The sequence below is a fragment of the Pseudophryne corroboree genome, chromosome 2, assembly GCF_028390025.1.
Source record: "Pseudophryne corroboree isolate aPseCor3 chromosome 2, aPseCor3.hap2, whole genome shotgun sequence".
NCBI classification, from domain to species: Eukaryota; Metazoa; Chordata; class Amphibia; order Anura; family Myobatrachidae; genus Pseudophryne; species Pseudophryne corroboree.
In genome coordinates, this window is record NC_086445.1 from 28,697,919 (window position 1) to 28,725,040 (window position 27,122).

Below are 27,122 nucleotides of genomic sequence, written 5' to 3' on the forward strand. Positions count from 1 at the left end.
TGCACTGCATGCGCTACACCCCCACCATACACCCAGGCTGCACTGCATGCGCTACACCCCCACCATACACCCAGGCTGCACTGCATGCGCTACACCCCCACCATACACCCAGGCTGCACTGCATGCGCTACACCCCCACCATACACCCAGGCTGCACTGCATGCGCTACACCCCCACCATACACCCAGGCTGCACTGTATGCACTACACCCCCACCACTGCGCTATACCCCCACCATACACCCAGGCTGCACTGCATGCTCTACACCCCCACCATACACCCTGGCTGAACTGCATGCGCTATGGGGACCATACACCCAGGCTGCACTGCATGCGCTACACCCCCACTATACACCCAGGATACACTGCATGCGCTACACCCCCACTATACATCCAGACTGCACTGCATGCGCTACACCCCCACCATACACCCAGGCTACACTGCATGCACTACACCCCCACTATACATCCAGACTGCACTGCATGCGCTACACGCCCACCATACACCCAGCCTGCACTGCATGCGCTACACCCCCACTATACACCCAGGATGCACTGCATGCGCTACACCCCCACTATACATCCAGACTGCAGTGCATGCGCTACACCCCCACCACACACCCAGGCTACACTGCATGCACTACACCCCCCACCATACACCCAGACTGCACTGCATGCGCTACACCCCCACTATACATCCAGGCTGCACTGCATGCGCTACACCCCCACTATACACCCAGGATGCACTGCATGCACTACACCCCCACTATACACCCAGGCTGCACTGCATGCGCTACACCCCCACTACACACCAAGGATGCTCTGCATGCACTACACCCCCACTATACACCCAGGATGCACTGCATGCGCTACACCCCCACTATACACCCAGATGCACTACACCCCCACTATACATCCAGACTTCACTGCATGCGCTACACCCCCACCATACACCCAGGCTACACTGCATGCACTACACCCCCACCACACACCCAGGCAACACTGCATGCACTACACCCCCGACCATACACCCAGACTGCACTGCCTGTGCTACACCCCCCACCATACACCCAGACTGCACTGCATGCGCTACACCCCCCACAATATACCCAGGCTGCACTGTATGCACTACACCCCCACCATACACCCAGGCTGCACTGTATGCACTACACCCCCACCATACACCGAGGCTGCACTGCATGCGCTACACCCCCACCATACACCCAGACTGCACTGCATGCGCTACACCCCCACCACTGTGCTACACCCCCACCATACACCCAGGCTGCACTGCATGCGCTACACCCCCACCATACATACACCCAGGCTGCACTGCATGCACTACACCCCCACCATACACCCAGGCTGCACTGCATGCGCTACACCCCCACCATACATACACCCAGGCTGAACTGCATGCGCTACACCCCCACCATACACCCAGCCTGCACTGCATGCGCTACACCCCCCCACCATACACCCAGGCTGCACTGCATGCACTACACCCCACCAAACACCCAGGCTGCACTGCATGCGCTACACCCCCACCATACACCCAGCCTGCACTGCATGCGCTACACCCCCACCACACACCCAGGCTGCACTACATGCGCTACACCCCCACCATACACCCAGCCTGCACTGCATGTGCTACACCCCCACCATACACCCAGGCTGCACTGTATGCACTACACCCCCCACCATACACCCAGCCTGCACTGCATGCACTACACCCCCCACCATACACCCAGACTGCACTGCATGCGCTACACCCCCACTATACATCCAGGCTGCACTGCATGCGCTACACCCCCACTATACACCCAGGATGCACTGCATGCACTACACCCCCACTATACACCCAGGCTGCACTGCATGCGCTACACCCCCACTACACACCAAGGATGCTCTGCATGCACTACACCCCCACTATACACCCAGGATGCACTGCATGCGCTACACCCCCACTATACACCCAGATGCACTACACCCCCACTATACATCCAGACTTCACTGCATGCGCTACACCCCCACCATACACCCAGGCTACACTGCATGCACTACACCCCCACCACACACCCAGGCAACACTGCATGCACTACACCCCCGACCATACACCCAGACTGCACTGCCTGTGCTACACCCCCCACCATACACCCAGACTGCACTGCATGCGCTACACCCCCCACAATATACCCAGGCTGCACTGTATGCACTACACCCCCACCATACACCCAGGCTGCACTGTATGCACTACACCCCCACCATACACCGAGGCTGCACTGCATGCGCTACACCCCCACCATACACCCAGACTGCACTGCATGCGCTACACCCCCACCACTGTGCTACACCCCCACCATACACCCAGGCTGCACTGCATGCGCTACACCCCCACCATACATACACCCAGGCTGCACTGCATGCACTACACCCCCACCATACACCCAGGCTGCACTGCATGCGCTACACCCCCACCACACATACACCCAGGCTGCACTGCATGCACTACACCCCCACCATACATACACCCAGGCTGAACTGCATGCGCTACACCCCCACCATACACCCAGCCTGCACTGCATGCGCTACACCCCCCCACCATACACCCAGGCTGCACTGCATGCACTACACCCCACCAAACACCCAGGCTGCACTGCATGCGCTACACCCCCACCATACACCCAGGCTGCACTGCATGCGCTACACCCCCACCATACATACACCCAGGCTGCACTGCATGCGCTACACCCCCACCATACATACACCCAGGCTGAACTGCATGCGCTACACCCCCACCATACACCCAGCCTGCACTGCATGCGCTACACCCCCCCACCATACACCCAGGCTGCACTGCATGCACTACACCCCACCAAACACCCAGGCTGCACTGCATGCGCTACACCCCCACCATACACCCAGCCTGCACTGCATGCGCTACACCCCACCACACACCCAGGCTGCACTACATGCGCTACACCCCCACCATACACCCAGCCTGCACTGCATGTGCTACACCCCCACCATACACCCAGGCTGCACTGTATGCACTACACCCCCCACCATACACCCAGCCTGCACTGCATGCACTACACCCCCACCATACACCCAGGCTGCACTGCATGCGCTACACCCCCACCATGCACCCAGACTGCACTGCATGCGCTACACCCCCACCACTGCGCTACACCCCCACCATACACCCAGGCTGCACTGCATGCGCTACACCCCCACCATACACCCAGGCTGCACTGCATGTGCTACACCCCCACCATACACCCAGGCTGCACTGTATGCACTACACCTCCCACCATACACCCAGCCTGCACTACATGCACTACAACCCCCACCATACACCCAGCCTGCACTGCATGCACTACACCCCCACCATACACCCAGGCTGCACTGCATGCGCTACACCCCCACCATATACACAGGCTGCAATGCATGCGCTACACCCCCACCATGCACCCAGACTGCACTGCATGCGCTACACCCCCACCACTGCGCTACACCCCCACCATACACCCAGGCTGCACTGCATGCGCTACACCCCCACCATACACCCAGCCTGCACTGCATGTGCTACACCCCCACCATACACCCAGGCTGCACTGTATGCACTACACCCCCCACCAGACACCCAGGCAACACTGCATGCACTACACCCCCCACCATACACCCAGCCTGCACTGCATGCGCTGCACCCCCACCATACACCCAGACTGCACTGTATGCGCTACAACCCCCCCCCCCCCCACACCATACACCCAGGCTGCACTGTATGCACTACACCCCCACCATACACCCAGCCTGCACTGCATGCACTACACCCCCCACCATACACCCAGACTGCACTGCATGCACTACACCCCCCACCATACACCCAGCCTGCACTGCATGCACTACACCACCACCATACACCCAGGCTGCACTGCATGCGCTACACCCCCACCATATACCCAGCCTGCACTGCATGCGCTACACCCCCACCATATACCCAGCCTGCACTGCATGCACTACACCCCCACCATACACCCAGGCTGCACTGTATGCACTACACCCCCCACCATACACCCAGCCTGCACTGCATGCACTACACCCCCCACCATACACCCAGCCTGCACTGCATGCACTACACCCCCACCATACACCCAGGCTGCACTGAATGCGCTACAACCCCACCATATACCCAGCCTGCACTGCATGCGCTACACCCCCACCATACACCCAGACTGCACTGTATGCGCTACCCCCCCCCCCCCCACACCATACACCCAGGCTGCACTGTATGCACTACACCCCCCACCATACACCCAGCCTGCACTGCATGCACTACACCCCCCACCATACACCCAGCCTGCACTGCATGCACTACACCCCCACCATACACCCAGGCTGCACTGAATGCGCTACAACCCCACCATATACCCAGCCTGCACTGCATGCGCTACTCCCCCACCATATACCCAGCCTGCACTGCATGCACTACACCCCCCACCATACACCCAGCCTGCACTGCATGCACTACACCCCCACCATACACCCAGGCTGCACTGAATGCGCTACAACCCCACCATATACCCAGCCTGCACTGCATGCGCTACACCCCCACCATACACCCAGACTGCACTGTATGCGCTACACCCCCACCATACACCCAGGCTGCACTGTATGCACTACACCCCCACCATACACCCAGGCTGCACTGCATGCGCTACACCCCCACCATATTTATACCCAGTGACAGCGCCTGCGAATCTGGAACATCGCCATTACACGTTACCTGTCGGGGCTACGGTTCCCGGCGCCTCTCCTCTCCCCGTCCTCTGCCCCCGGTCCCAGAACAATCTCCCCGTCTCCTAGCAACTAAAGACGCTCTCATCTTACCGCCCCTCCGGCACTGGGAACTACAACTCCCGGCGTGCCCTGCGATTCCCGTCCCCTGCGTCCTGACGTCACCGGCCGCCGCTCTTAGCACTCAGCGACGAGCGAGTGGGCGGTGCCTAGACGTCACTGCGCGGAGGCGACCAATCAGCGGCTGCCAGCTCAGGAGACAGCGGGATGAGACAAGATGGCGGCCAGAGGCGGCAGGAACGGGCTCCTGGAGAAAGTAATGGGGGTCCGGGCGGAGGGGGCGGCCGTGTGACTGCTGAGGGATGCCGGCGGGGGGTCTGTTACTGCTATGCTGCCGGGGAGGGGCTCCTACACCTCTGTGACACATGCTATAGCGGGGCCCCTCATAGGGGTAGCTGGGGACCGGCTGGCTTTCTCCTGGGAGAGTCTGTATATGTGTGTGTATGTATGTGTGTGTTTATATATATATATATATATATATATATATATCAGTCTGACTATTGCAGTGTGACTGCTCCCAGTTGGGTGTCTGGTCGGTCGACATGGCCAAATGATCGGCATGACAGTGGCCGACACAACATATGGTTGACATGAGTTTTGGGGATTTTTTTTTCCATACTTTACCGTTCCCGTGGGCTATGATTGAGAATAGTAACCTGTGCCGAGCGCAGCGAGCAGAGCAGTGATGTATGGGGTTTCATATGCTGAAGCCTTCAGATTTACACCCAACCCCCCCCCCCCCCACTATAAAACATGTCGACCATTTCATGTGTTGACAGTTTCCATATCGACCTTTTACTCCTGACGACCATTTTGGGTCAACCTAGAGACTGCGGACCTTTTCGATGTTGACCTATTATACAATAAACCATAACACACACAGATAGATAGATATATATATATATATATATATATATATATATATATCTCTATCTATCTATCTATTTATATTGGACTCTAGGGAATAATCCAGGCCATTTTTGTCTGTATAGCACTGACTGATTCTGCGGTGCAGTACATACAATATGGTATCAGCGCAGGAAACGCAGGCAGCGGGCGGAAGTACACAGAAGATGAGAGCCCTGCTCTCCGCATATTCCTGACCACCGCTCACTTGCAGGACGCTGGCTGTGCCGCTCCGAGCACCGTGGCTTTCAGTTATGAAGGATGATTCCCATGTAAATCCGGGTTGGGAGGGTTTGTCTCAAGCCGTGGGGATAAAGTACCAACCAATTAGCTCCTAACTCATTTTCTAAATGACAGACACTGGTTGCTACTTTATCTGTCTCCAAGGTTTGATACATCTCCCCATGTGTGTCTAGTTGGTAATGTGGAGCCTTGATGCTCCAGATGGCAGCCAGGAAACTGACTTTCTGATAACTATTTAAATGTGAGATTATCGGTCCGATCTATAAGTAACACTCAGGCCAGCGGTTGGTAATGCGCCTTAAATGTGGCCAGTGGCTGGGATGCGTGCTTCCATGGTAGTCATGATGCAGACATATACAATGAGTCTGGGAGTGTGGCAGCTGCCATATGGAGAACTTGGCTTTCACTACAACACGTTTTATTGCCATTTCCCTTCTCACGGTGTCTGGTGACAGAGGCGGGCCGATTGCTGGAGAGGAATTTGAATGAATTGGCGACTGTGCACGCTGGATGGGTTATCGCTGCACACCTGGATAGATAGGAGTGGCCTCGTTATTGCAGAATGCAGGAATCATTCCGGTATGTGGGAGCCGCCGGTATCTGATCTGGAGTTGCGGCAGATACGTGGGCAGCAGTCAGAGAAACGTTTGGTTATTCGGCCGTTGTGTAATGGGATTGGCCAGGCCTGAGTGTGAGGCACTGTGTGAAAGCTGCGTTAGGTGGGTTATTGTCTGTGATGCAGGGTTAGTGTAGGTGTCATGACTATATATCAGACATTCCCAACCGCGGTCCTCAAGGCACACCAATAGTGCAGGTGTTAGTGATATCCAGGCTTTAGCACAGATGGCTAAATCAAAATAACTGAGCTACTAATCTAGTCACCTGTGTTCAAGCAGGGATATCACTAAAACCAGGACTGTTAGTGTGCCTTGAGGACCTGCTGTAGGGTATACTGCAATAATCAGTCTCTGTGATCACTTTCTTCCAGTGCTTCCCTAACCCCGGTCCTCATGGCTCACTCACAGTCCAGGTACTAAGGATATCCATGCCTGTGGTGAAGAAGGGATATCCCTAATGTCTGGCCTGTGAGTGAGCCATAAGGATCGGGTGTGGGAAACGCTGTTTTACTGTAACCGGGGCCATGTGCTATTACAGGATGTTCTCTTCCCTTTTCCTGCGATGCTTCTGAGTATGTCTCTGCAGTAGTGCTGAAGCGCAGTGATAATAGGAGCCAGTGACTCTCGTTAGGGCGTATCAGAGGGTGTGGAGAGTACAGTACTTGTAACCAGGCTCCTGTATCACCTCAGCACTGCCCGTTTTACAGTGACCCCCTTGCTGGGTTACTTTGTTCCTTGTGGAACCAGATAGCTTGATTCTATTCCAGTATTTTGCACCTGCTCATTGCAGTCTCCGATGTATAGTAACTCGTAGTGTGTCGGACGTGGGCATTGATTGCTGATTTCTGCATTTTGCTGCTTAGTTGCTCCTTGTAAGGAGAGCCAGCACAGGGTGTGATTCAGACCTGATCGCTTTGCCGTCCTGCGTTCAGATAGTCGCCGCCCCCAGGGGGAGTGTTAATTCACCGTACAACTGCGCGATCGCATGTGTACGCTGAGGTGCAAAAATCCAGTCTGTGCAGTCTCTGTGCAGCCCAGGATTTACTCCTCCAGTGCGATAGAAACAGGCTGATCGGGGCCAGAGCCGACGTCAGACACCCTCCCTGAAAACGCTTGGGCACGCCTGCGTTTTTCCCGACACTCCCAGAAAACGGTCATTTGCCATCCACAAACGGCTTCCTCCTGTCAATCTCCTTGCGAACGCCTGTGCGAACATAATTTTCGCACCATCCTATCGCTGATTGGAGCGGCCCTTTGTTGTTATCCGACGTGCGTGCGCGTTGCGGTGCATGCATAGTTATCACGTGATCTTTTGCAGCAGTCAGGTCTGATTCACCCCCACATGTGTAGCAGTGATGGGCGACCTGATACGCTTTGGGGGATCTCTAACCTTCAGAAGGGACACACATTACTCAGACACTCAGTAGTAAGTTAAATGAGTATGTTTCCGGGAAAATTCAGTTGTGGGCGAATTGCCGTTGCCACGGGGCATTTAAACGCTGGCAACAGCGATCCGATTTGCACCCTTCGCCCGGCTGATTCGCACCCCTTTCATCCAAAAGTGCTCATTACCCTCTGATGTAGCAAACACTTTGAGCAAGATCCCACCGCCGCAAAGTGCGATGAAGTTCCCGGCAGTTGAGTTCCCCCTTAAATGAAAGAGACACCCACATGTAATAACGGCATGTCTACTTATATTGCATGTTTGTGATGTGGGGGGGAGGAACAACACTTAACTTTATTGCCATTGGCTGGTTTTATTTGTGCATTAAATGGTTATATATTATCGTATCCAGATGATAGGGCGATAGTCAATACGTCGACACCAAACAGTCGACATACATATGGTCAACAGGTTCCAATGGACAGCATCTATTTTTGGGGATTTTTTTTTCATGCTTTACCATCTAATTGGGGTTCCAGGTCCTGGAAGGTAAAATTCAACCGTAAAAAAACATGAAAACTGTATTTCGACCTTTAATTGTGTCGGCCTTTTTCACGTTGACCTAGACACTGTCAGCTTTTTTACTGTCGGCCTATTATACCATAACCTTATTTCTCTATCGTCCTAAGTGGATGCTGGGGTTCCTGAAAGGACCATGGGGAATAGCGGCTCCGCAGGAGACAGGGCACAAAAAAGTAAAGCTTTTACCAGATCAGGTGGTGTGCACTGGCTCCTCCCCCTATGACCCTCCTCCAGACTCCAGTTAGATTTTGTGCCCGAACGAGAAGGGTGCAATCTAGGTGGCTCTCCTAAAGAGCTGCTTAGAGAAAGTTTAGCTTAGGTTTTTTACTTTACAGTGAGTCCTGCTGGCAACAGGATCACTGCAACGAGGGACTTAGGGGAGAAGGAGTGAACTCACCTGCGTGCAGGATGGATTGGCTTCTTGGCTACTGGACACTAGCTCCAGAGGGACGATCACAGGTACAGCCTGGATGGTCACCGGAGCCGCGCCGCCGGCCCCCTTGCAGACGCTGAAGAGAGAAGAGGTCCAAAATCGGCGGCTGAAGACTCCTGAGTCTTCATAAAGGTAGCGCACAGCACTGCAGCTGTGCGCCATTTTCCTCTCAGCACACTTCACACAACAGTCACTGAGGGTGCAGAGCGCTGGGGGGGGCGCTCTGAGAGGCAAATAAAAACCTTATTAGAGGCAAAAAATACCTCACATATAGCCCACAGAGGCTATATGGAGATATTTAACCCCTGCCTAACTTCAAAAATAGCGGGAGACGAGGCCGCCGAAAAAGGGGCGGGGCCTATCTCCTCAGCACACAGCGCCATTTTCTCTCACAGAAAAGCTGGAGAGAAGGCTCCCAGGCTCTCCCCTGCACTGCACTACAGAAACAGGGTTAAAACAGAGAGGGGGGGCACTGATTTTGGCGATATTGTATATATATAAAAGATGCTATAAGGGAGAAACACTTATATAAGGTTGTCCCTATATAATTATAGCGTTTTTGGTGTGTGCTGGCAGACTCTCCCTCTGTCTCCCCAAAGGGCTAGTGGGTCCTGTCCTCTGTCAGAGCATTCCCGGTGTGTGTGCTGTGTGTCGGTACGTGTGTGTCGACATGTATGAGGACGATGTTGGTGAGGAGGCGGAGAAATTGCCTGTAATGGTGATGTCACTCTCTAGGGAGTCGACACCGGAATGGATGGCTTATTTAGAGAATTACGTGAGAATGTCAACACGCTGCAAGGTCGGTTGACGACATGAGACGGCCGACAATCTATTAGGACCGGTCCAGGCGTCTCAGAAACACCGTCAGGGGTTTTAAAAACGCCCATTTACCTCAGTCGGTCGACACAGACACAGACACGGACACTGAATACAGTGTCGACGGTGAATAAACAAACGTATTTCTCATTAGGGCCACACGTTAAGGGCAATGAAGGAGGTGTTACGTGTTTCTGATACTACAAGTACCACAAGAAAGGGTATTATGTGGGAGTGAAAAAACTACCTGTAGTTTTTCCTGAATCAGATAAAATAAAATGAAGTGTGTGATGATGCGTAGGGTTACCCCGATAGCAAATATTGGCGTTATACCCTTTCCCGCCAGAAATTAGGGTACGTTGGGAAACACCCCTTAGGGTGATAAGGCGCTCACACGCTTATCAAGTGGCGTTACCGTCTCCAGATACGGCCGCCCTCAAGGAGCCAGCTGATAGGAAGCTGGAAAAATATCCTAAAAAGTATATACACACATACGGTGGTTATACTGCGACCAGCGATCGCCATCAGCCTGGAGATGCAGTGCTGGGTTGGCTTGGTCGGATTCCCTGACTGAAAATATTTTATTCATGTAGAGCATTTAATAGGATGCATTCTATATATATGTATGTGAGATGCACAGAGGGATATTTGCTCTCTGGCATCAAGATAAGTGCGTTGTCCATATCTCCCAGAAGATGTCAGGGACACGACAGTGGTCAGGTGATACAGATCCCATACGGCAGATGGAAGTATTGCTGTATAAAGGGAAGGAGTTATTTGGGGGTCGGTCCATCGGACCTGGGGACCACAGCAACAGCTGGGAAATCCAACCTTTTTTACCCCAAGTTACATCTCAGCTAAAAAAGACACCGTCTTTTCAGCCTCAATCTTTCCTTTCCCATGAGGGCATGCAGGCAAAAGGCCAGTCATATCTGCCCAGACATAGAGGTAAGGGAAGTAGACTGCAGCAGGCAGCCCTTTCCCAGGAAAAGAAGCCCTCCACCGCGTCTGCCAAGTCCTCAGCATGACGCTGGGGCCGTGCAAGCGGACTCAAGGTGGGGGGGTAGTCTCAAGAGTCTCAGGGCGCAGTGGGATCACTCGCAAGTTGACCCCTAGATCGTACGAGTATTATCCCAGGGGTAAAGATTGGAGAGTCGAGACATCTTCTCCTCGCAGCTTCCTGAAGTCTGCTTTACCAACGGCTCCCTCCGACAGGGAGGCAGCATTGGAAACAATTCACAAGCTGTATATCCAGCAGGTGATAATCAAAGTACCCCTCCTACGACAAGGAAAAGGGTATTATTTTTCCACACTATATTGTGGTACTGAAGCCAGACGGCTTGGTGACACATAGTCTAAATCTAAAATGTTTTGAACACTTACATAAAAGGTTCAAATCGAGATAAAGTCACTCAGAGCAGTGATAGCGAACCGGAAAAAAGGGGACTATATGGTGTCCCTGGACATCAAGGATTACCTCCATGTCCAAAATTTGTCCTTCTCATCAAGGGTACCTCTGGTTCGTGGTACAGAACTGTCAATATCAGTTTCAGACGATGCCGTTTGAATTATCCACGGCACCCCGGGCCTTTTTACCAAGGTAATGGCCGAAAAGATGTTTCTTCAAAGAAAAAAGGCATCTAAATTATCCCTTACTTGCACGACCTAAAAAGGGCAAGTTCCAGAGAACAGTTGGAGGTCGGAAGAGCACTATCTAAAGTAGTTCTTCGACGGCACGACTGGATTCTAAATATTCCAAGAATCGCAGCTGTTTTCCGACGATACGTCTGCTGTTCCTAGGGATGATTCTGGACACGGTTCAGAAAAAGGTTTTTCTTCCCGAGGAAAAAGCCAAGGAGTTATCCGACCTGTCAGGAACCTCCTAAAACCAGGAAAGGTGTCTGTACATCAATGCACAAGAGTCCTGGGAAAAATGGTGGCTTTTTACGAAGCAATTCCATTCGGCAGATTCCATGCAAGAATTTTCCAAAGGGATCTGTTGGACAAATGGTCAGGGTCGCATCCTCAGATGCACCTGCGAATAACCCTGTCGCCAAGGACAAGGGTATATCTTCTGTGGTGGTTGCAAAAGGCTCATCTATTGGAGGGCCGCAGATTCGGCATACAGGATTTGATCCTGGTGACCACGGACGCCAGCCTGAGAGGTTGGGGAGCAGTCACACAAGGAAGAAACTTCCAGGGGGTATGGACGAACCTGGAAAAGTCTATTCACATAAACATTCTGGTACTAAGAGCAATCTAAAATGCTCTAAGCCAGGCGGAACCACTCCTGCAAGGAAAACCGGTGTTGATTCAGTCGGACAACATCACGGCGGTCGCCCATGTAAACAGACAGGGCGGCACAAGAAGCAGGAGTGCAATGGCAGAAGCTGCCAAGATTCTTCGCTGGGCGGAGAATCACGTAATAGCACTGTCAGCAGTGTTCTTCCCGGGCGTGGACAACTGGGAAGCAGACTTCCTCAGCAGACACGATATACACCCGGGAGAGGGGGGTCTTCATCCAGAAGTCTTCCACATGCTAATAAACTGTTGGGAAAGACCAATGGTAGACATGATGGCGTCTCGCCTCAACAAGAAACTGGACAAGTATTGCGCCAGGTCAAGAGATCCACAGGCAATAGCTGTGGACGCACTGGTAACACCTTGGGTGTACAAATCAGTATATGTGTTTCCTCCTCTGCCTCTCATACCAAAGGTATTGAAGATTATACGGTGAGGAGGAGTAAGAAATACTAGTGGCTCCGGATTGGCCAAGAAGGACTTGGTACCCGGAACTTCAAGAGTTGGTCACGGACGACCCGTGCCCTCTACTTCTGAGAAGGGACCTGCTACAACAGGGTCCCTGTCTCTTTCAAGACTTACCGCGGCTGCGTTTGACGGCATGGCGGTTGAACGCCAGATCCTAAAAGGGAAAGGCATTCCAGAAGAAGTCATTCCTACCTTGATTAAGGCAAGGAAGGAAGTCACCGCGAAACATTATCACCGCATTTGGCGAAAATATGTCGCGTGGTGCGAGGATCGGAGTGTTCCGACGGAGGAATTTCAACTGGGTCGTTTCCTACATTTCCTACAATCAGGATTGTCTAGGGGTCTCAAATTGAGATCTATTAAGGTTCAAATTTCGGCCCTGTCAATATTCTTCCAAAAAGAATTGGCCTCAGTTCCTGAGGTACAGACTTTTGTTAAAGGAGTACTGCATATACAGCCTCCTGTGGTGCCTCCGGTGGCACCGTGGGATCTAAATGTAGTTTTAGATTTCCTCAAATCCCATTGGTTTGAACCATTGAAAAAGGTGGATTTTAAATATCTCACATGGAAAGTGACTATGTTACTGGCCCTGGCTTCCGCCAGGAGAGTATCTGAATTGGCGGCTTTATCTTATAAAAGCCCTTATCTAATCTTCCATTCGGATAGGGCAGAACTGAGGACTCGTCCGCATTTTCTCCCTAAGGTGGTATCAGCGTTTCACCTGAACCAACCTATTGTGGTGCCTGCGGCCACTGGCGACTTGGAGGACTCCAAGTTGTTGGACGTTGTCAGAGCCTTAAAAATATACATTTCAAGGACGGCTGAAGTCAGAAAATCTGACTCGCTGTTGATACTATATGCACCCAACAAGTTGGGTGCCCCTGCTTCTAAGCAGACGATTGCTCGTTGGATTTGTAACACAATTCAACTTGCTCATTCTGTGGCAGGCCTGCCACAGCCTAAATCTGTTAAGGCCCATTCCACAAGGAAGGTGGGCTCATCTTGGGCGGCTGCCCGAGGGGTCTCGGCATTACAATTCTGCCGAGCAGCTACGTGGTCGGGGGAAAACACGTTTGTAAAATTCTACAAATTTGATACCCTGGCAAAAGAGGACTTGGAATTCTCTCATTCGGTGCTGCAGAGTCATCCGCACTCTCCCGCCCGTTTGGGAGCTTTGGTATAATCCCCATGGTCCTTTCAGGAACCCCAGCATCCACTTAGGACGATAGAGAAAATAAGAATTTACTTACCGATAATTCTATTTCTCGGAGTCCGTAGTGGATGCTGGGCGCCCATCCCAAGTGCGGATTATCTGCAATACTGTACATAGTTATTGTTAACAAATTCGGGTTATATTGTTAAGGAGCCATCTTTAAGAGGCTCTTTCTGTTATCATACTGTTAACTGGGTTTAGATCACAAGTTGTACGGTGTGATTGGTGTGGCTGGTATGAGTCTTACCCGGGATTCAAATTGCCTCCCTTATTGTGTACGCTCGTCCGGGCACAGTACCTAACTGGAGTCTGGAGGAGGGTCATAGGGGGAGGAGCCAGTGCACACCACCTGATCTGGTAAAAGCTTTACTTTTTTGTGCCCTGTCTCCTGCGGAGCCGCTATTCCCCATGGTCCTTTCAGGAACCCCAGCATCCACTACGGACTCCGAGAAATAGAATTATCGGTAAGTAAATTCTTATTATTAAAAGCAGAAGAGTGACCAGTCTGAGTGCCGCCACTTGCCAGGATTCCTATACATATATATATATTTTATCCCAGTTTCGGTTTCTTCGCTTGGTTGGAAGTATGCTATCAGTCGATCCTTCATTGGACCCTGCTATACCCCCCTGTAAACTCCCTTTGTAAGAACATGTGGAATATCTGTCGGTAGCAGGATTACAGGGCTGAAGCAATGTCTATTATCCCAGATAAAGGATTCGGAACCCATGAGTGGACTAAAATTCCTCTACCCCTACAGTGGAGCGCACATATTCAGGGCTGCAACCGTGATTGCATCTCATTGCTGTTTCTTGTGGCAGGGCATGCTGGGGCTTGTAGTTCCTGAAGAAGCAGAGAGTTGGAGTAGGTGTGTGTGTATAGTTATATGTTCTCTGTATGGAGCAGGCAGCTCAGATCTGTACTAGAGGTGGAACTATTTAATACTGATGCAATACGGTTTGCAGGTGAGTTTATCCAATCAGAATAAATCTCTTTATTCTCCAGCATTTGCTATAGGAGGAGATTGCGCTGCCTGATGCTTCATTACTTGGGCAGACCCTGTAATATCGTTCTCATCGGCCGGTGAGGTTGGTGGGAAAGCACAGTGCATAGTCCCTTAGCGGCGCAGTAACTGGTGTCTGTAAAACCTGGGTGATGTATGTTGTGTATCGGGGAGACCGTGTGCATATCAGGCTGCACCCTGATGTAGCTGCTGAGCATATGGCCAGGAAATGGATCATGTGACACTGGCCGCTCGGTAATAATAAGTGCCGGTAGTAATGGAAGCCAGGAGAAATGATAGTAGTGAGATTCATTCACATGGAGGCTCAGTAACATACAGTTTTATAGTGAAATATTGTCCTCTCTCCATAAAGCGCTCAGAATGAATGTGACGCATTGACTGTTACTGCTTTCAGAAGGATATGTTATTGCTAGTTTCTCGGTATATTATTAAAGATCCTGTTATTGTGTTTGGACATTCAGGCATATGAACATATAGTCATTAGTCTGTACATATCCTACGGCCATCCCTTGTATCGTTTTCCCATTCTGTTTCTCCAGTGTAAATATTCAGGGATAAATATGTACGTGTGCTTTTTGGTTAGAGGGCTTTGTTATTGGGTGAATCGTGTAAGCGGACTAAGGTGTCATTGTCTTCTCTTCGCAAGCATATATACTCCCCTGCGCTAGTCACAAACTCCGCATTGCAGTGAAGTGGTTCTAGGGCCCGATTCACAGTAGTAGAATCCCTTTTACAGTATGCGCAGAAGCCGCACTGTGTGTGCACACACGGTGGGACGCAACAGCATCTCGCGTATGTGAACGCCTCTGCCTGATTGACACGCAGAGGCAAGAGGGGGCGTTGCATCGGCGTTTCATGGGGCGCAGTCCAGACGACACAAGCGGGTCCGAACTGTTTGTGGGGCAGGCCGCGGGGGCTGTGTGGCGTCACACACAGCCGCTGCGACTCAAAAGATGGCGGGTAGCCGTATGCCTTCACAGCTAGGCTACGCAGGCAGAGAGCTACACTTATGATGCGACCGCTCCGTTGCTGAGCGAAGCGTTCGCATGATAGCGGGGGGGGAGTGCCCGGCATGTGGGGTGGACTTGCCCTGTGCTCGGCGTCCCCTCACATGCTAGAGTAAAGGGTTGTAGTTGTGAACCCATGCTGAATTAGGCCCATAGTTCCTCTAATACTAATTATACATTAAGTATGCTGTATCCTGATCTGAAAGCTGGCAGCCTGATGAAGTCCGCTTCTATGTTGTCGTCCTCAACTCCACTCTCTCCGTCCTTCACCACATTCATGCCATCTCTGAAACCAGACTTTCCTTACCCCTGATGCCACCTAAACCTTTCCTTCATGCTCTCATCATTTCCCACTTAGGCTACTGCAGCCTCCTCTTCTCTCCTCCCTCATTCTCACCTCTCACCTCTTCAGTCTTATTGTTAGTGCAGCTCCTCCTCTCTCTCCTTTTCATTCTCTCCTCTCCCCTCTTCAGTCTTTTTGTTAGTGCAGCTCCTCTTCTCTCTCCTCTTCATTCTCACCTCTCCCCACTTCAGTCTTATTGTTAGTGCAGCTCCTCTTCTCTCTCCTCTTCATTCTCACCTCTCCCCACTTCAGTCTTATTGTTAGCGCAGCTCCTCTTCATTCTCACCTCTCCCCACTTCAGTCTTATTGTTAGTGCAGCTCCTCTTCTCTCTCCTCTTCATTCTCGCCTCTCCCCACTTCAGTCTTATTGTTAGTGCAGCTCCTCTTCTCTCTCCTCTTCATTCTCGCCTCACCCCACTTCAGTCTTATTGTTAGTGCAGCTCCTCTTCTCTCTCCTCTTCATTCTCGCCTCTCCCCACTTCAGTCTTATTGTTAGTGCAGCTCCTCTTCTCTCTCCTCTTCATTCTCGCCTCACCCCACTTCAGTCTTATTGTTAGTGCAGCTCCTCTTCTCTCTCCTCTTCATTCTCACCTCTCCCCACTTCAGTCTTATTGTTAGTGCAGCTCCTCTTCTCTCTCCTCTTCATTCTCGCCTCTCCCCACTTCAGTCTTATTGTTAGCGCAGCTCCTCTTCTCTCTCCTTCATTCTCTCCTCTTCAGTCTTATTGTTAGTGCGGCTTCTCTACATTCTCCTCCCTCATTCTCACCTCTTCAGTCTATTGGGCTGCTCCTCTTCTCTCTCCTTTATTCTCCCCTCTTCAGTCTTATAATTAGTGCGACTCCTCTTCTCTCTCCTCCTTCATTCTCACCTCTCCCCACTTCAGTCTTATTGTTAGCGCGGCTCCTCTTCTCTCTCCTTCATTCTCTCCTCTTCAGTCTTATTGTTAGTGCTGCTTCTCTACATTCTCCCCTCTCACCTCTTCAGTCTATTAGCGCGGCTCCTCTTCTCTCTCCTTTATTCTCCCCTCTCCCCACTTCAGTCTTATAATTAGTGCGACTCCTCTTCTCTCTCCTCCTTCATTCTCACCTCTCCCCACTTCAGTCTTATTGTTAGCGCGGCCTACTCTTCTCTCTCCTTCATTCTCTCCTCTTCAGTCTTATTGTTAGTGTAGCTTCTCTACATTCTCCCCTCTTCAGTCTATTAGCGCGGCTCCTCTTCTCTCTCCTTTATTCTCCCCTCTCACCTCTTCAGTCTTATTGTTAGCTCAGCTCCTCTTCTCTCTCATCCTCAGTCTCGCCTCTTCAGTCTTATTAGTGCGTCTCCTCTTCTCTCTCCTCCTCATTCTCCCCACTTCAGTCTTATTGTTAGTGCGGCTCCTCTTCTCTCTCCTCCATCATTGTCACCTCTTCAGTCTTATTAGTGCGTCTCCTCTTCTCTCTCACCCCTCCAACTGTCACCTCTCCCCACTTCAGTCTATTGTTAGCGCAGCTGCCGCCTCATTTTCCTCTCCCACCTTATGGCGTCTGCAATCTGCTTCTTTGGCTTCTTTCCTTCCCCCCCCCAGAGTCCAGTGCAAACTGCTCCCCTTGATGTACAAAGCCTTAGACCAGTCCTCCCCTCTCTACGTGTGAAACTTCATCTCTGTCCACAATCCCTCCCACCCTCTCTGCTCCTCCTCTGACCAGCACTGCTCCACCACCTTCCTCTTCCTCAGACTCTACCGGACTATCCAGTTTTAAATGTTCCCTCAAAATTAACCTTTTTATGAAAGCTTAGCAGTCTGCTTTTTAATTTGGTACTTCTCCTACCCTCCTTAATTTATCTGTCCCAGTTCTCCCCCCACCTGTTCTTTCCTTCCCCTTAGTAGGTAATCTCCTATGGGTAGAGCCCTTCTTCCTCTTCACTATGGCACTCCATGTCACCAGTGCTCTGCTTCCTTGTCACCTAACCCCTACAGTGACAGCTCACCCATACGTCGGGTGCAGGATCCCTGAGTACTGAAGTAATGGCCCTCCAGCTCTAGTGGAGCTACACATCCCAGCATGCTCTGCACCATTTTGCTGTTCAGCAATTTTAAAACTGTGGAAGGGCATGCTTTTATACGTAGTTCTGGAGGGCCGCATGGTTAATATCTCCGCTGTACAGTGACCTGTGGCGCTTTGTGGGTTGTTGAATGACCTCTAGAGGCTTGTAAAGGGGACGTATGAAGAATAATAATCTGATACTGTAACGCTGGGTGAATAAACACTATTTTTTTTTCTTCCTCCCTTTATTCCCCTCAGTGGAAAATCGACGACAAACCAGTAAAAGTTGACAAGTGGGATGGATCCGCTGTAAAGAACTCATTGGATGATGCCGCGAAAAAGGTAATTCACCCTCCAGAGCTGATAAGCCACTCTTACTGTCTGGGCAATGCCCAACTGCTGGCATGTAAAGATCTTTCCCTGTCCACATAGCACCCCCTACGGGTCATACAGGACAGGCACAGTTATGGTTAATGCATTGTTCTCCCCTTGGTCACCAGGTTCTCCTAGAGAAGTACAAGTACGTGGAGAACTTCTGCCTGATTGACGGCCGCCTCATAATTTGCACCATCTCCTGCGTCTTCGCCATCGTGGCCTTGGTGTGGGATTATTTGCATCCTTTCCCAGAATCCAAACCCGTTCTTGCCTTCTGCGTCATATCATATCCTTTCTTTATATTGATGAATATGTTTCGTCCACTGCACACTGACTGCCCTGGATTACACAGGCTTGCATTAACAGTCATGCAGGATGTGAGCCGGATCTCCGATGCCCTTCCGCTGACTATCCGCCTTGTGTGCTGATGGGGGTCATCAACCAGCCTATCCCAACTGCTCAGATCAGTCAGGTGACCGGTGTGGCACAGAGAGATGGGAATGCACTTGTAGCCTTCTTAGGCAAGTGCTTCAGTAAAATGACACATCACTTTGGTTATGTGGCATGTATTGGTGGACATAGGGCTGCAGCTACATGATATATTTCCCTGTACCTGATAGAGAGCATAGCATTTGTCCTTTGCAGGAAATGTAAATGTAGTGCTTAAACTTCATCTTACTGCAGCCAGTATACCCGGTAGTGTCCCAGTAATGACCTGAAAATCTGGGTCTCCCTTGTGTGTATATGTTGCAGTACCCCAGCAATGAGCTGTATATCTGGGTTCCACCTCGTGTGTGTATATGTTTCAGTACCCCAGCAATGAGCTGTATATCTGGGTTCCACCTCGTGTGTGTGTGTGTGTGTGTGTGTGTGTGTGTGTGTGTGTGTGCATGTTGCATTACCCCAGCAATGAGCTGTGGATCTGGGTCCCCCTTGTGTGTATATGCTACAGTACCCCAGCAATGAGCTGTATATCTGGGTCCACCTCGTGTATATCTTTCAGTACCCCAGCAATGAGCTGTATATCTGGGTCTCCCTCGTGTTGTGTGTATATGTTGCAGTACCCCAGCAATGATCTGTGTATCTGCACCCACCTCGGGTGTATATGTTGAAGTACCCCAGCAATGAGCTGTATATCTGGGTCTCCCTCGTGTTGTGTGTGTATATGTTGCAGTACCACAGCAATGAGCGGTATATCTGGGTCCACCTTGTGTGTATATGTTGCAGTATCCCAGCAATGATCTTTGTATCTGCACCCACCTTGAGTGTATATGTTGAAGTACCCCAGCAATGAGCACTATATCTGGGTCCACCTCGTGTGTATATGTTACAGTACCCCAGCAATGATCTGTGTATCTGCACCCACCTTGAGTGTATATGTTGAAGTACCCCAGCAATGAGCACTATATCTGGGTCCACCTCGTGTGTATATGTTACAGTACCCCAGCAATGAGCACTGCATCTGGGTCCACCTCGTGTGTATATGTTGCAGTACCCCAGCAATGAGCTGTATATCTGGGTTCCACCTCGTGTGTGTATGTTTCAGTACCCCAGCAAGGAGGTGTATATCTGGGTCCCCCTCGTGTGTGTATATGTTTCAGTACCCCAGCAATGATCTGTATATTTGGGGTCCACCACGTGTATGTGTGTGTATGTTGCAGTACCCTAGCAATGATATGTGTATCTGTTTCCCCCTTGTGTGGGTATATGCTACACTACCCCAGCAATAAGCTGTATATCTGGGTCCACCTCGTGTGTATATGTTGCAGTACCCCAGTAATGATCTGTATCTGCACCCACCTCGGGTGTATATGATGCAGTACCCCAGCAATGAGCTGTATATCTGGGTCTCCTCGTGTGTGTATGTTGCAATACCCCAGCAATGAGCTGTATATCTGGGTCCACCTCGTGTGTATATCTTGCAGTATCCCAGCAATGATCTGTGTATCTGCACCCACCTCGGGTGTATATGTTGAAGTACACCAGCAATGAGCTGTATATCTGGGTCTCCCTCGTGTTGTGTGTGTGTATATGTTGCAGTACCCCAGCAATGAGCTGTATATCTGGGTCTCCCTCGTGTTGTGTGTGTATATGTTGCAGTACCACAGCAATGAGCGGTATATCTGGGTCCACCTCGTGTGTATATGTTGCAGTACCCCAGCAATGATCTGTGTATCTGTGGTCCACCTTGTGTGTGTGTATATGTTGCAGTACCCCAGCAATGAGCGGTATATCTGGTCCCGCCTCGGGTGTATATGTTGCAGTACCCCAGCAATGATCTGTGTATCTGGGGTCCACCTCGTGTGTGTATATGTTGCAATACCCCAGTACACGATCAGCCTTGTTTTACCCTAACTCTGAGTCACCTATTTCCTGATGATGGGCGTCCTGACCGTTTATACGTCATACAAAGAGAAGAGCATTTTCCTGGTGGCCCACAGGAAGGACCCGGCAGGGATGGACCCTGATGATATTTGGCATCTCTCCTCTAGTCTGAAAAGGTAACGTGTGATTTCCTGGGCACAGAGCTGTGTACCATGAGGTGTGCAGATTACCAGACTCCAACCAGGAGTGTATAATTTTATGTTTTGCCTGTAGTATAAGATTCTGTGTCATGATTGCTTGTCTGTTTATATGCCTTTTTTTCTTTTCAGAGCTTCCGCGTTTCCCCTACACAGCATGTAAATATCTCCCAGCATGCTTCCGTCTCGTATTCTGATGTCTCTTTGTATTGTCCCCTGTAGGTTTGATGACAAGTACACACTGAAAGTCACTTTCATCAGCGGGAGAAATAAAATCCAGCGAGATGCCGAGTTCACCAAATCGATAGCCAAATTCTACGATGAAAGCGGCACGTTGGTCATGGACATCTTTGAACCTGAAGTCTCCAAACTCCACGATAGTTTGTCAATGGAAAAGAAAACAAAATAGGACGAGACGCCCGGGCCTTTCTGTCGCATTACGCTTAAAGGATGGAGCAGAAGTGACAAGATAAAGGAATGTTACCCCTTTCCTGCCTCAGGGCTCTCTTACTCCACGCGTTTCGCACACACAAGTTGCTGTATACAGAGCTGTAGGGCTGACAACACGGTTCTGTTCTAAAATTCTCCCATGGCTGTCAATGTCACTTTGTAATTCCCATATATATATATTACAGCTTATATAATGTTTGTTCAGAGAGTACCAACCCCTAGGATTCCTTAATGTTTCTCAGCTCAGGAGACAGCACGTAACCTTATCCTACCCCAAGCACTGCCCTTCATAAATTGGAGTAAAAGCATATTACCTTTAATCTTCTAGTGTCCAACACTTTTCATAGAATATCTGACAAGAGAATAGGACTGAGCCCCACCGTTCACTTGCAGAACTACAATTCCCATAATGCTCTACCAGCTTCTGCGAGGGTAGTGTGTAGTCTATTTCCATCCATTTATCCTGAATATGTCTGTTCTATCTGTAGGATTTGTGGCTCTGTCATAAGATGAGATGTGTACGCAGCAATACAATGTTACAAAGCCTGTTACAAAGGAACTGAGTACCAACCAGAGAGGATCCAGAGATAGATAGTTTCTATAGACTGGAATACATATCTATATCTATCTATCTCTTTGTGCCTCATGCCTCACTCATATCACTAATTCCATGTGAACCGATGAGCTGTCTATATATTTCTTCCCTGCAAAATATCCGCCTCCTTATTTAGAGTAGGCGACAGCTACACTTTAGTCTCGGCTAACGTCTCGCGAGCACTTCAGGGGCCAGCTGTGAGGCAACTAGTTTAGTTATGGTTGGAATTGAAGTTAAAGTGTAAAATAAATAGCCTTGTGTGTTCCGCTTTGCTGCATCCGAGACCACTGCTAGTGCGAAACGCGTGTGTCTGGTCACAGGGAACGGCTGGGCTCGTGTATGGAATTGATCCTTGCCGAGTGACCTGAGGCCATTGTAGGCACCTGGATGCCTAGCAAATAGATGCAAGGTATTTATTTTATTTTTGTATTTTTAACTTCTTGAGCTTCACCCAGAATTTTTTTGCAGCGTTATCGTTCAGATCCCAATTCGTCCATGCCACCATATATATATATATATATATATATATATATATATATATATATATATACGCGAGACGCCGAGTTTTCCCGCTGGTGGTTGTGTAGAGGACGCGTGCAGTCACCTGCTCTTACTGGTACATATTTCATGTGAAGTTTTCAGAGACATTTACATGACGCATTTCGGGGCGAAACCTTTGTCGCAGAGAATTCTGTCCATTATCTGTCTTTTATTTATTTGATGGGACTAAAAGTTTTGTATACTGTCAAAGGGGAATTGTGAAGCCGTGAGGGCCGCCAGTCTGCTGTACGTGTAAAGCTTAGCTGTGTCTCAAGGCCGACAACTATTAATAAAGAAAAGAGCAGTTTTAGATTCTGTTTCTGTTGTCTGAGGTCACGTTCCACTTCTGGACTTCTGTTTAGCGTTTTGTTTCTGAACTGCCGTTTTCTAAGTCTGTTTTTCCAATAAAAGGAGAGAAGCGATGCAAACCGGGCTATGTGCTGTCTCACTGGGTTCTGTGCTCTGTTATGCCTGATCTGAATATAACAAATCCCTGCCTGCACCGCTCTGCCTGGTGGGGGTGAGCCTTCATCTCTGCAGCATTACTCGGGCCTGTTAGGTCACCACGTTAATGGATTCGCTGCGTTCTCATGAATTCTACCTCCACCTACATACTGGATGCCTCTGCAGTCACATAGTGAATTAGCCTCTAGCTTTTTAATTATAAGCTCATTTTCTCCAGCGAGAAATCCACAGCTAACGCTCGTTGATTTGTAGGCTATGGTTAAGAATCCTGAGTTATGGGCTAATGTGTCCGCAATAAGGACAAAAAAGCCTTACTTGGGATGCCGGATCGCACCTCAGGAGGGTGCCTAAAGTAAGTGCAGGCTGCGGCCTTACCATGGGCCACAATTGAATAGCTCCGAACACTGTAAGAACTCCACGTTAAGCTGCCCGCGTAACTTTATAAACCAACTGCTTACCTTTAGAGGTTATTTGATGCATACCATGTATGGACCTCAAATGAATGTCCCTGGCCTGGATTATAGGGTCCCATAATTGTCACATGTGCAGTACATCCTGTATGAAGTCCTGCCGGTCTTCCATACCTGAAAATCGGTTTAAAAGTCATTGATGTGATTTAGTAAAGATCTATAATGAGCAGTGAAATTTAATTGGTGGAAGGAAGATCAAAAGGCGCTGCTATACAGATAATGACAGAGATATAAATATACTTGCAAACTTTTTGATCCTTTGTTGATCTTTCTCTCTTGATTCAATGATTACAAGGTGTATACATGCAATAAAGAAAAAAATGAACAGCATATGTGTAGTAATGTCTATAATAAGTTCAATATTCTGTGAGTTCTCCGATGGAAACAGAACCCTAGGGTGTGTGGGAAAGCCTTATTTCATTCTGACACACATTTGTTCTATCCTGGATTTTTTGGGAAACAAAAACTAGGAGATTTTTTATAATTGTTTTTTAAATTGTTATATGCTCCAATAAATTAATTCTTTTTGGAAGAGAAGAGTTATTCATCCTTTAAAGAAACCGCTACGTGTGGAGTATCACCTGCTGAAAACGTGAGTGTGGTACGTTTTGATTGAATAAAGCCTGCTTCATATGTTATTGTTGGAAGTAGAAAAGAAACCTTTATGCGCATGGTGATATTTAACTCTAAGTGAGTTTTGGTACGTGTACCTATGTTTGTGAAGTGGTGGTGAGGAACTGTCCTTATCTTCTATCAAGAAAATCCCACACACCCTAGGGTTCTGTTTCCATCGGAGAACTCACAGAATATTGAACTTATTATAGACATTACTACACATATGCTGTTCATTTTTTTCTTTATTGCATGTATACACCTTGTAATCATTGAATCAAGAGAGAAAGATCAACAAAGGATCAAAAAGTTTGCAAGTATATTTATATCTCTGTCATTATCTGTATAGCAGCGCCTTTTGATCTTCCTTCCACCAATTAAATTTCACTTGTCTCTCTTTGTGATCTGGATTTGGGCAGATCATAGGAAGGTAGGATTGGGCAGCTAACTCTATTTGCGCCAGAACCCACACATATTTTTTTCTTTGTGTCCTATAATGAGCAGTGACCATAAGGGCTGAGTCCTGATTTTATGGTGGAACGATGCAGAACCCACTGCAGGCAATCGCCAAAATGCTCTGAGCAGTCCTTGGCAGGTTAGTGGTTCATCACTAACTGGTTGCTATGGGTTACAGCACATTTTCACGGTGTTGGTAGGTAGCCCCTATTATGTTAGTCTTAAGAAGACCCTACTTGCAGTGCGTATCCGATACAGTATAGAATAATAGCGCCACATGTTCTAGAGTATTAGAAGGTTCTCAGCACTTTATAGTCTACAACCTAGAAACAAATCCTAATCTGCAATTTTACAGGTGTTTTATTGTCAAGACAAACATTGAATTAGTAACAGGTCTACATTGCTTTTAAAGGCACAGGCTAAAGGTAGTGAGCGGACGCTGATGACTTTGGTCATTCCGAGTTGATTGCTAGCTGAAAATGTTCGCTGCGATGCGATTAAGTGAAAAAGCGGCACTTCTGCGTATGCGGCGCAGTGTGCACAGGCAACGTACTTTCACAACGGCCAATGTATTTTTACACAAGGTCTAGCGAAGCTTTTCAGTCGCAATGGCCGCCGCAGAGTGATTGACAGGAAGTGGGCGTTTCTGGGTGTCAACTGACCGTTTTCAGGGAGTGGTGGAAAAAACGCAGGCGTGGCTGGCCGAACGCAGGGCGTGTTTGTGACGTCAAATCTGGAACTGAACAGTCTGAAGTGATCGCAAACGCTGAGTAGGTCTGGAGCTACTTTGAAACTGCACAATTTTTCTTTGTAGCCGCTCTGCGATCCTTTCGTTTGCACTTCTGCTAAGCTAAAATACACTCCCAGTGGGCGGCGGCATAGCGTTTGCACGGCTGCAAAAAACTGCTAGCGAGCGATAAACTCGGAATGACCCCCTTTATTGTGTAGCATAAATATCTGCATCTTGTGGGTAATGGGCCTTATCTCTCAGTGCCATGTATTATACACAGAAGTCCTGGTAATAGCTGTCATGTCTCGCTCTCCCGACACAAGTCCTGTGTTATCTCCCTCCACGCTGTGCAGACACCACTGCTTTGTCTACATTCCGCCTGTTGGGTGCACAGAGGGGGTCTCTAGACATTTTTTTCTCTCTATTTCTTTGCATCGACAGTATATTCTTACTCCGACAGCTGTATCATTTTTTTTAACATTTTATAATGTTGACAAAAAGTGGGTCCACGGTGCTGTAGTGCTGACTTACCTGCGTTCCAGCTCTGACAGTGCGGTGGTGTCTTCTGCTATGTTGGTGTTAGCTGATAGGGCACTCACTGCCGGATCAGATGACTCCCCAACACAGCAGCCTAAGCTTGATGTTGGCAATCTGGAGAGTACTGACATTTCAGATGTCGGCAATTTAGCCATGTCAACATCATAATTGTCTACGTGAATGTTGAACTTGGTGACTGCATCCACCTTACGACGTATGTTAGTAAGATTCCAGGTAATACAGTCATGGTACAAGTAATGAGAGATGTAATAACTGCTCCACGCATCATTAACCTCTCCCACCAATACAGTGGGCAGGGTCTCTAAATGGGGGTCATTCCGAGTTGATCGCTCGCTAGCAGTTTTTAGCAGCCGTGCAAACACTATGCCGCCGCTCTCTGGGAGTGTATTTTAGCTTAGCAGAAGTGCGAATGAAAGGATCGCAGAGCGGCTACAAAAAAAATTTGTGCAGTTTCAGAGTAGCACTAAACCTACTCAGCGCTTGCGATCACTTCAAACCATTCGGTTCCTGTATTGACGTCACGAACACGCCCTGCGTTCGTCCAGCCACGCCTGCGTTTTTTCGAACACTCCCTGAAAACGGTCAGTTGACACCCAGAAACGCCCTCTTCCTGTCAATCACTCTGTGGCCAGCAGTGCGACTGAAAAGCTTCGCTAGACCTTGTGTGAAACTACATCATTCATTGTAATAGTACGACGTGCGTGCGCAGTGCGCTGCATGCGCAGGAGTGCTGATTTTTTGCCTGATTGCTGCGCAGCGACCGAAATCTGCTAGCGATTAACTCGGAATGACCCCCATTGTCCCCTGTTACCCAGGCTGTAGCGCTGTGAGTCTCCTTTGTCGGTCTTGCAGAAGTGCAGGGTTTTTTTTTATTCTTTTTGGGGTTCTTACTGATCCACTAGAAGTATACTCCAATTCTGTTTTCCTGGGTCCTGGCTACACCATGTAGGCATAACCTCTGGGAATACCAGGAGTAAGTACAAACTCCACTTTTCCTGCCTCATCGTCTGATTCTCGTTTTCAAAATATTATCACTTCTTGCCCTTGTTTTATTTGTAGATGAGATAAAACTGTAATGGTGTGTACACATGGCGCCATAAGCCCGACATTGACTACTCAACGGCGATATAGT

General features: G+C 49.4%; 2 protein-coding genes across 3 annotated transcripts in view; one reads left to right on the forward strand and one right to left on the reverse strand.

Moving 5' to 3' along the window:
- XRRA1 (X-ray radiation resistance associated 1) overlaps nt 1–4,927 on the reverse strand; it is a 152,973-nt gene extending 148,046 nt beyond the window's left edge. Inside the window, exon 1 of the mRNA XM_063950934.1 lies at nt 4,788–4,927. The gene's annotated coding sequence lies outside the window, so the exon portion shown is untranslated. The remainder of the gene's footprint in view (nt 1–4,787) is intronic.
- A 69-nt stretch (nt 4,928–4,996) lies between these two features.
- Nucleotides 4,997–23,127, forward strand: SPCS2 (signal peptidase complex subunit 2). 2 transcript variants are annotated; one of them, XM_063950947.1, is made up of 5 exons: nt 4,997–5,114; nt 18,467–18,559; nt 18,718–18,877; nt 20,958–21,093; nt 21,337–23,127. In XM_063950947.1, exons 1-5 carry the CDS (start codon nt 5,076–5,078, stop codon nt 21,521–21,523), a joined length of 615 nt encoding a protein of 204 aa, XP_063807017.1. In that variant the 5' UTR covers nt 4,997–5,075; the 3' UTR covers nt 21,524–23,127. The 2 variants fall into 2 exon arrangements, with proteins under 2 accessions (XP_063807017.1, XP_063807024.1); XM_063950954.1 differs by having other exon boundaries at nt 5,000–5,114; nt 18,476–18,559.
- The last annotated feature ends 3,995 nt before the right edge of the window (nt 23,128–27,122 follow it).

What these genes read in the sequence shown, in the direction of transcription:
- SPCS2 (XM_063950947.1), top strand. Translation starts at nt 5,076, where the DNA reads ATGGCGGCCAGAGGCGGCAGGAACGGGCTCCTGGAGAAA. An exon ending in TGGATGATGCCGCGAAAAAG is followed by an intron (nt 18,560 to 18,717) that starts GTAATTCACCCT and finishes CTTGGTCACCAG; the next exon opens with GTTCTCCTAGAGAAGTACAA. An exon ending in TCTTGCCTTCTGCGTCATAT is followed by an intron (nt 18,878 to 20,957) that starts CATATCCTTTCT and finishes AACTCTGAGTCA; the next exon opens with CCTATTTCCTGATGATGGGC.